At 42.7% G+C, this 10,000-nt stretch overlaps 1 protein-coding gene across 1 annotated transcript in view; it reads right to left on the minus strand.

Annotated features, from left to right (window-relative positions):
* The window catches only part of maml1 (mastermind-like transcriptional coactivator 1), a 33,497-nt gene that overhangs the window by 8,301 nt on the left and 15,196 nt on the right, over positions 1–10,000 (minus strand). Inside the window, exons 2-3 of the mRNA XM_061892151.1 lie at positions 2,130–3,482; positions 44–280 (exon numbers count right to left, since the gene is read on the minus strand). Of these exons, the coding sequence (XP_061748135.1) occupies positions 44–280; positions 2,130–3,482 (1,590 nt within the window). The remainder of the gene's footprint in view (positions 1–43; positions 281–2,129; positions 3,483–10,000) is intronic.

Below are 10,000 nucleotides of genomic sequence, written 5' to 3' on the forward strand. Positions count from 1 at the left end.
AAGTGAGGACGAGAAGAGAAGGACATGGCAGGTGTCCACGTACCTGTTCCGCCATGAGCTGCTGTCTCTGCAGGTACTGCTGCTGTTTCTGCTGCTCCAGGATCTGTTGATGCTGCTGCTGTTTGAGCGCGGCCGCCACCGCAGCCTGGCTGCTCAGGTAGGCCGCGTTACTATGGTTACCCGCCCCGGGCTGGGCCGCCATGCCGTTGTTTCCCGGCGCGGACGCCATGGTGTTGCTGGGATTCGGGCCCTGAGGAGGGGCGGGGTAGGAGTTCTGGTCCTGTTTGAGGAGGAGACACCTCAAGTTATTATCTAAAAAGGCACACTAGCGCCCTCCAGGGGTTGCATTGTTTGTTACATTAATGTAAAGCACACATGATAAATAATCTTCTGAGACAAGGACTTGATTCTTTTTCAGAGCTCAAAGTTGTGAGTTTCTCATTTTCAGAGGACACAAACAAGAAGTAGCAGCTATATTTACATACAGACTGGAGCCAAAATGAAAGGCTGCTTTGTCGTCGCCTTGCACCCCCGCCCCTCCAGTGCGCCTAAGCAACCAGCTGCTAAGCATGCACACACGCACGCACGCGCGCGCGCACACACGCACACACACACACACACACACACACACACACACACACACTTGTATTTGTTACCTTCTTGAGACCTCCAACAAATGCCTACCCACCCCAGATATATAAAGATTTGTATTTACAACATTAATAATATATACAAACTATGCAAATGTAAAAAGCTTGATGTGAAAAATTAGTCTGAATTTCACATTAAAAAGGTCACAATTTCACAACAAAAAACTTTTGGCAGTTTTATAATAAGTCGTAATTTTTCTCAACCGAAGTCAAAGTTTTACAAGAAAAAATTAAAAATTGTGCAATATTATGATAAAAGTCGAAATTTTACTCAATAAAGCTTAAAAAATTGGCAATTTTATGAAAAGAGTCATCATTTTACCTGACAAAAATCACAATTTTATAAGAAACCTTAAAAATGTTGGCATTATAATAATCACAATTTTACTTAGCAAAATGATGTCATCATTTTACTCATAAAATGTCACTATTTTACAGGAACAATAAAACAAAATTGGCAATATTGTGATAAGTCAGAGTTTTATATGACAAATGTCGCCATTTTGCATTTAAAAGTAATCATTTTACATAAACGAGAAAATATCGTTTTTTCAAAGAAACAATGACATTGTTCTCAATTTTATAAGGAAAAGTCGACACATTGTGAGAAAAAGACTGCTTTTAGGTAAATTTTTTTTGTGGTTGAATTTTTTTATTGTAAGTGGTTTTTAATCTTCATGATTTACTTCACGTTGATAAATTAGATAGATAGATGGATAGATTAATTGATTAACGTGGACCCCGACTTAAACAAGTTGAAAAACTTATTCGGGTGTTACCATTTAGTGGTTAATTGTACGGAATATGTACTGTACTGTGCAATCTACTAATAAAAGTTTCAATCAATCAATCAATCAAGATAGATAGATAGAAAGATAGATTACAGTATGTCTCTATTTTTTTAAAATGTGTTTAATTAATTTTGGCCAAAGGGGGCGCACTTTAAATTTTTACACACACTTGTTATTTCATATGTTGACCAGAGGGGGGGGCACTTTTAAAACCGACACACAGTCAATTTGAAAAATCTCTCCTTTTTGGGACCACCCTCATTTTGATAGATTTCACCACTAGGGGTGCAAATGAGACATTCCCTATTAGATGCAATGGTTTTCTGTATTGGGACCATGATTTATGTCCTAACTTGTTCACACCTCCTCATATGGAAAGTACTTTTCCTTGTGATGTCTCAAGAAGGGTAGAAATACAAGAACACACACACACACACACACACACACACACACACACACACACACACACACACACACACACACACACACACACACACACACACACACACACACACACACTGAGGATGCTCTTGTGCGCAGCCTGAGTTAGTCAGAACCAGAACAAAAGAGCTCCCTCATTCACTTTTACTCACAATTCAAATTGTTCTGTAATGAACTCCACTCAGTCACACCTGCTGGGACAAAACCAGAACCAGAACCTGACCGAAACACAACAAAACAAAGTTACCTGTGAGTGTGTGAGATGCTGGCGGAAGTTCATGTTGTTCTTTTGCTTCATCTGTTGTTGTTGCTGCTGTTGTTGTCGAAGCAGGGTCAGAAGGGCGGCCTTGTTCTGGTTCTGGTTGATGGGGGCCCTGGACAGACCGGGTCCTGCCTCAAAGTGGGATAGGGGTTTGGTGTTGTTGTAATTCAGCATGGCCGCTTGGGCCTGGGCTCCTGGCGCTGGCGGGTGGTTGTGAGGCGGCCCCTGAGTCGGGTGGCCTAACATGTTTGGGTGGCCCCCGCCCACTGGCATGTAGCTGTTGGCCCCCGCCGCCTTGGGGGAACCCTTGGTGGGCTGGCCGGACATCAAGAGCTGCTTCTGGGCGTTGGGATTGAAATCCTGCGGGTATAAGGAGGGGCTTGTAGGCTTGTCCATGCTAAAAGCCGCCCCGAGTTGGCTCTGGGAGGGTTTGGCCATTTGTGTCCAGGCTGAGGGGTGGGCATGAGGGCCCTGGGAGTGGAACTTGGCCCCCGCTTGAGGCTGCTTGTGCTGCAGCTGGCTGTGCAGGTGCTGGGCTCTCTGCTGCTGGGCCGCCAACTGCTGGAGCTGCTGGGCAGGCGACAGGTCTTTGGGGACCGGGGGGCCTGGAGGAAGTAGGTGGCCAGGGGGAGGCTGGTGCTGCCGAGGGGCCGGGGCTTGTTGGGGCGGGGGCACGGCCGGGGAAGAGGCTGACGAAGTGGCGACAGGAGAGTTGGTGGGGTGAGGCGGAGGAGGTCCAGAAGATGTGGACCTGACGTGGGGGGAACCAGTGCGAGAGTCCTGATCGAAAGCGGACGAGACGGGCGAGAACTCTGCTTTGACGCTGGCCAAGTCCAGAGAAAGGAGACTCTGGGAGGACTGAGCGCCTCCTCCACCAGTGCTCCCTGGATTTGGCGTCATCTCCAGAGGGTCTTTGCGGTCTTCAAAGCCATCGTTAAGAATGTCCTGGATGTCCTCATAGGCCACAGTGCGGTTCAGCTCCTCCATCAGCTCCGTCCACTCCTGCTCGTTGAGGTCGGGGAGCAGGCTGTTGTTGTTGCCCCCTCCGGAGGGAGGCATGATGGGAAGGATGTCGTCCGGCTCCTGCTTCATTTCCTTGCGCTGAAACTCCGAGCCCGCCTCCTTGTTGCCGTCCGTCGACTCGCCCACCGACCCGCGAGCGCCGTTGGTGTTGAGCGAGTCGCTGATCCCCAGTTTGGAGTCCATCGGGGAACCGTTGGCGGTGGCGTCCATACACGCCTTCTTGCTGGGGGGGAAGCCATCGGAAAAACCGTTGACCTGTTCTCTTCCGAGCGGAGACGCGGCGCTCTCCAACTTCCTCTTCACCGTCTCCTGTAACTGGACAACACACACAGTCCAAAACGTCAAGAGCTGTCAAGAGTTCCCCAACATTGCATGAAAAAGTGTGACACAGCAGGGGGCGCTGCAGCTGGTGTGGTCTTATTTGAAGCTGGAGATCAACCCATTATGGCACTTTGACATATTTCAGTATCAGTATCGAACTACATCAGCAGATACAATATATACACACATGATACCAGTATTTAAAAAAAAAAAATGAATTAGTCAGGTAGGAAAGTAATAACCACTGCTCAAGCACCAGCCTGTTTGCCCTGCTCATTGTATTTTCCGGACCATTGGGCGCACCGCCGATGAATTGTCTATTTTAAATCTTTTTTCATCTATAAGGCGCAACGGATTTTAGGGCGCATTAAAGGAGTCATATTATAATAATTTTTTTTCCAAATGTAAAAGACTTTCTTGTGGTCTACATAAAATGTAATGATGGTTCTTTGGTCAAAATGTTGCATAGATGATGTTTTACAGATCATTTTTGAGCCGCTTTCTGACAGTCGCTTCGGGATGCGCCACTTTGTGGGCGGTCTTACAGTATTTACGTGGCTCAGTGTCTTTTCCCCGTCATCTTTGTTGTAGCGGTGTAGCGTGCAAGGACGGGAGTGGAAGAAGTGTCAAAAGATGGAGCTAACGGTTTTAATGACGTTCAGACTTTACTTCGATCAATAATTCGGAAACGTGTCCCGTGAAAAAACAACCGACCGGAACTCTCTAATAACTAAAAGTCCCTTTGGTAAATAATGTAAACTCACTTACTGAGAGATATAAGTAAGAACTTTACACTACTTTATATTAGAAATGGCAACAGCAGAGGATGAATGTCCCATAACAAGAAGATAGAGAAAAAGAAGAATCTTATCGACACGGACAAAGACTGACACGTGCAATTTTTCAGGATTTATGCAGATCAGCAGGTACCAAAAGGTAAGAAAAGTTGCTTTTGCATAATATTGTGAAACAAAACGCAAATTTAATGTTAATATATGCTTACTTTCTCTTTTAAAATGTTCTATCTTCACTTCTGTTAAAATGTAATAATCACTTATTCTTCTTTAGTTTGAGACGTTACATTAGTTTTGGATGATACCACAAATTTAGACATCTATTCGATACCAAGTAGTTACAGGATCATACGTTGGTCATAATTTAAGTTCTCATGTGTCCAGGGACGTATTTCCTGAGTTTATGATTAAAATATGAATAAAACATTTATTTTTTTTAAGATTTTGACGATAAAAAATATTAATGTAATCATAGTAGTATCGACGAGATACACTCTTGTGGTTGATATCATTACAGTGGATGTCAGGTGTAGATCCACTCATAACATTTGTTTACATTGTGATGCCGGTGATCTACTGTATATACTCCTATGGTGTGTAATGAAGCATGTTTAGTTATTCCTCGCCCTGCTGGGATGATACTTGTAAGAAACTTAACTTTATTTGTCGCCATGGAGGCAAGGATTAGGGATTTACAAGAAGCTAAATTAAATATATATATATATATATATACATACATACATATATATATATATAGAGATGCGTGGATAGGCAATTATATCATCCGCAACCGCATCACCAAAGTAGTCATCCACCTGCCGTACACCCGAACCAACATTTCCGCAACCACATCACCAAAGTCGTCATCCACCCGCACTAACATTTTATCAGAACCGTAACCGCCCACCACCCGCCCGTTGAAATACATCAGAGGTCGGCCACCTTTACCACTCAAAGAGCAATTTAAACCCGTTTCACAGAGTAAAGAAGACAATGAGAGCCGCTAACGTTCTAGCGAATATCCAATGGTGTTCATCCTGATGACAAGAATAAGGACGTACTGTGAAGCCATTGCCTTTGACACCTTCAACAACATGTACAAACCGTTTGTAGTCCGGCAACATGCTGTATGCAGCTTCCGCAATCACACGTACAAGGTTGAAAAGCATACTGGGTGTTACAGAGTACACTGATTGTTGTGATATAAACAATTTTAACACACTTACTAATATGCGCCACGTAGTGAAGCCACACCAAACAAGAATGACAAACACATTTCGGGAGAACATCCTCACAGTAACACGACATAATCGCAACACAACAAATACCCAGAATCCATAGCATCCGTGAATATTCCTGAATATATTTTACACCCCCGCCCCCCAAAACCCCGCCCACCTTACCGACGCACGGGGGGGGGGGGGGGGGGGGGGGGGTATAAAATAGTCAGGAATTGTCATAGATGCAAAGGATTCTGGGTATTTGTTGTGTAGCGTTTATGTTGTGTTACTGGGAGGATGTTCTCTCGAAATGTGTTTGTCATTCTTGTTTGGTGTGGCTTCACAGCGTGGCACATATTACTAAGAGTGTTAAAATTGTTTATATCACAACCATTAGTGTACTCTGTGTCACCCAGTATGCCTTGCAGTCGTGTGCGTGTGTCAGTGGAAGCTACACACAACATATTGCTGGACTTGCAAGTAAATTGTACATGTTGTAGAGGGCCTCCTAATACTTATTAACTGGGTGACTGCCGGCAGTCATTGTAGAGAATATTTGCGTCTCCTATTGTCTTCTTCGCTTTGTGACACGGGTCCTAAATAGCTATTTGAATGGTAAAGGATACCGAACCCTGAACCATGTATATCAAATATTTCCGAATGGTTCAACCGCCACCTGCCCGAATCTAATTAAAATCTATTTTTTCGTCATGTCACCCGCCCGACCCGCGGTTTATCCGCGGATGAGACTGCAAACCGCGCATCTCTATATATATATATATATATATATATATATATATATATATATATATATATATATATATATATAGTACAGGCCAAAAGTTTGAACACACCTTCTCATTTCAATGTGTTTTCTTTATTTTCATGACTATTGTAGATTGTCACTAAAGGCATCAAAACCAGTGACACCTGTGAAGTGAAAACCATTACAGGTGACTTTCTCTGTAAGCTCATCGAGAGAATGCCAAGAGTGTGCAAAGTAGTAATCAGGATATGTCGTGGCTATTTTGAAGAAACTACAACCGCCCGAATGCAGCTGAGATAGGCTTCAGCGCCCCCCGCGACAAGCGGTAGGAAATGGATGGATGGATGGATAGAATGTAAAATATGTTTTCAGTTATTTCACCTTTTTTTGTTAAGTACCTAACTCCACATGTGTTCCTTTATAGTTTTGATGTGACAATCTACAAATGTAAATAGTCATGAAAAGAAAGAACACGCATTGAATGAGAAGGTGTGTCCAAATCTTTGGCCTGTACTGTAAATGTACTGCCGATTGCGGATGGACATTAGCCACTAGCTAGCTAGCCTTGTCTTAAAGCACCTCTTCCTGAGGGTTGTTTCATTGTTATAACTTCACCTTTATTGTTTGTTTTTAAGCCAAAATGCATCCATTCTCCTTTTTCTGTCTACACACAGTCTGCTTGTAAGTACTCAGTGTGTGCGTGCTGCCGAACTTGCTCCTCTGCTCGTAAAACCAGCAATGACACGACGTGCTGTCATGCAGGTAAAAAAAAAAAAAAAAAAAAGAAAAAATGGGGAACCGGTTCTTTTCAAATGGAGTATAGTACTGTTTTTGATCCATTAGTATTGCGAGACTATACTAGTACCGGTATACCATATAACCCTAGTCTCTATTGGTCCCATGTTTCATTTACAAAAAAAAAAAAAAAAAGGTTTCTCCAGCTTTTTACTGACGTATCCTATAGTCATGTTTAAATAACTTTTACTGTGAAAAATATCGGCTCCAAATATCCGTTATCGGCCTCATTGACTACGAATAATCCGTATCGGCCGTGAAAAAGGCGGCCGATCTCTTATAGAAACAGCTGCAGGCAGCTTTTACACAAGACAAAGAGCCTCCTCAGAGTGGGGACTATCTGATGGAAAGATTCAGAAGGCGCAGCAGAGCATCAGCTGATCATCACACTGCTACAGTCTCTCACTGTCCCCTCATCTCGGCTGTCCACCATGGGGCCACAGCCATAGCCGCTCGGCCCCTCGTCTCCGCAATGTGGTCTCTTCAAATCAAGCAATAACAACACTTACTTTGCTCTTTCACTTTAACATTAGAAATCCATTGTGTTTTTAAGAGACAGTCTGCAAGTCCTTCATTTATAAGTTCATCTCATTTTTTTAAGATTTTATTTTTTCCGGTGTCCTTCAGAGCCTAGAAGGGCGCTTTATAAATAAAATGAAGCATCATATTTATTACAATATGGCTTTATATTACCATATAAATGCTTTATATCGGTCGATATCGACTATTGATATTTTTATGACCTATCAAAAATAAGGACCAGAAGAAAAATATATTAAATGTAAACGTTTTTTTTATCTCAAATGTAGCCTTCCTCGGATTATAATCCCCTCAACTATCAAGACGGTAAGGAAATGTCAACACAAGCATGGAAATTAATATGCAAACATAAGAAATAGTGTAACAAAATAGTCAAAGTGGGAAAATGTAAACATAAAAAAACATAAGAATTATTTTCTGCAGGTTTAGTGCCAGGAAGTTACGGCTGTGCTGAGCGCGGCTAAGGCAGGGCTGTAAAGTGCGAGCGATTTAATTGCATTTGAGAGTAAAAATGGGTTGTGTAAAATAAATCCATCCAAATTTGATCATACAAGAGTAAAACGTTTGCCCATCCGTATAGCATGTTCAAAATAAACTTAAACCATAACCAAAAGGACAAGTGATTGAGCGCGATGAAAGCTGTGTGTGTCGCATTCTCCTGCGCCATGCACAAAGAGGTGCAGGACTTGAACCCCGAGCTCACACACAGAAGAAACAAGGTCTTAATGGAGGAACTGGTCAATAAAAAAATGTGTGTCACCACCTTGAAACTTGACAAACAGCACTGCGCACCAGTTACTACAAGGGTCGGAAGGAATATTTAAGTATTATCTCTAATACGAGACGAACCGGCCAATAAAACCCCACATATGTTTGACACTTGTTAATTGCTACCATGCTAATGTTAGCATGCCAACATTAAAGTGCTAACTTTTTTAGCTAATTGTACCCTTTTTTTGCTCTCCAATTCCCCAGCCATACACCTTGGAGTCTTATAACTTGGTATTTGACACAAGCTAACTATTATCATGCTCACGTTAACTTTCTTGCATGCTAACAATAGCATGCTAACTTTTTGAGCTAGATATGCAACCATTCAGCCCAGAGTCATATAACTTGGTATATGACTATAGAGGTAACTGTTAGCATGCGAACGATAGTATGCTAGCAAGCCAACTTAAGCCTGCAAACTTTTTCATCTAATTTCCCACTTTTTTTTTCTATTTCCACAGCCATACACCTTTGAGTCATATAACTTGGTATATGAAACATGCTGACTGTAATCATGCCATCGTTAGCACACATGCTAAGTGTTCGCATTTTTGTGTAAACATGCTACTAGGGCTGGGAAATATTTCGATTTATCCCCGATATATCGCGGGTTTGTCTCTGTACGATATAGAAAATGACTATATCGTGATATTCGAGTATACGTTCTCACGCAGTTGCTTTTAGCTGCTTGCATTACACGACAGGCTCCTCTTCACTCTTTTCTGTCTCTCCTCAAGGACTGCAAGCGCACCTTCTTACATATGTCACATACATATACGCCCTCGAGGAGCAGAGAGGTAGCAGCACGGGTAATGTTAGCTGTGATGCTAGCGGAGCTGTGCGAGTGGTAATAAAGAGAGAAAGAAGGAGCAAATGTGGTAACAAATAAAGGAAGAATTAACTCCCAAGAAAAAAAGCAGGGGGTCCATCGTCGGGCGGTGGTTTGGCTTCAAGTGGGAATATGTCGAACAGACAACCGTAATTTGTCAAGTGTGGGGCAAAAGTGTTGCTACAAAAAGTAGCATTACTACTAATATGTAGCATCATTTGAAAAGTCACCTGCTAGAGAATGAAGAGTGCTTACTCCGCATACCAACATCTCTATTCGGTGCCACACCATCAAAATGCAGAGGCAAACATTTCCAGATCAACAACAAAAGGAGTTAATGTCCGCGGTAACCTATCACATAGCGAAGGACGAACAATATTTGATTTCCTATTATGCAGCTCATTTTTATTTGACACTTATTAAAATATTTTGTATGACATCATGCACAAAAGTGCACTTTATTTGTTTTTAACTATTGTAGTGACATCATGCACAAAAGTGCACTAAATAAATGATAAATGGGTTGTACTTGTAAAGCGTTTTTCTACCTTCAAGGTACTCATAGCGCTTTGACACTACTTCCACATTTACCCATTCACACACTGATGGAGGGAGCTGCCATGCAAGGCGCTAACCAGCACCCATCAGGAGCAAGGGTGAAGTGTCTTGCTCAGGACACGACGGACGTAACGAGGTTGGTACTAGGTGGGGATTGAACCAGGGACCCTCGGGTTGCGCACGGCCACTGTGCCACGCTGTCCCTTATACTAATAGCTTGTTTTGAAATGTCTCTGACA

Source organism: Nerophis ophidion, linkage group LG29 (assembly GCF_033978795.1).
Source record: "Nerophis ophidion isolate RoL-2023_Sa linkage group LG29, RoL_Noph_v1.0, whole genome shotgun sequence".
Classification (NCBI taxonomy): domain Eukaryota; kingdom Metazoa; phylum Chordata; class Actinopteri; order Syngnathiformes; family Syngnathidae; genus Nerophis; species Nerophis ophidion.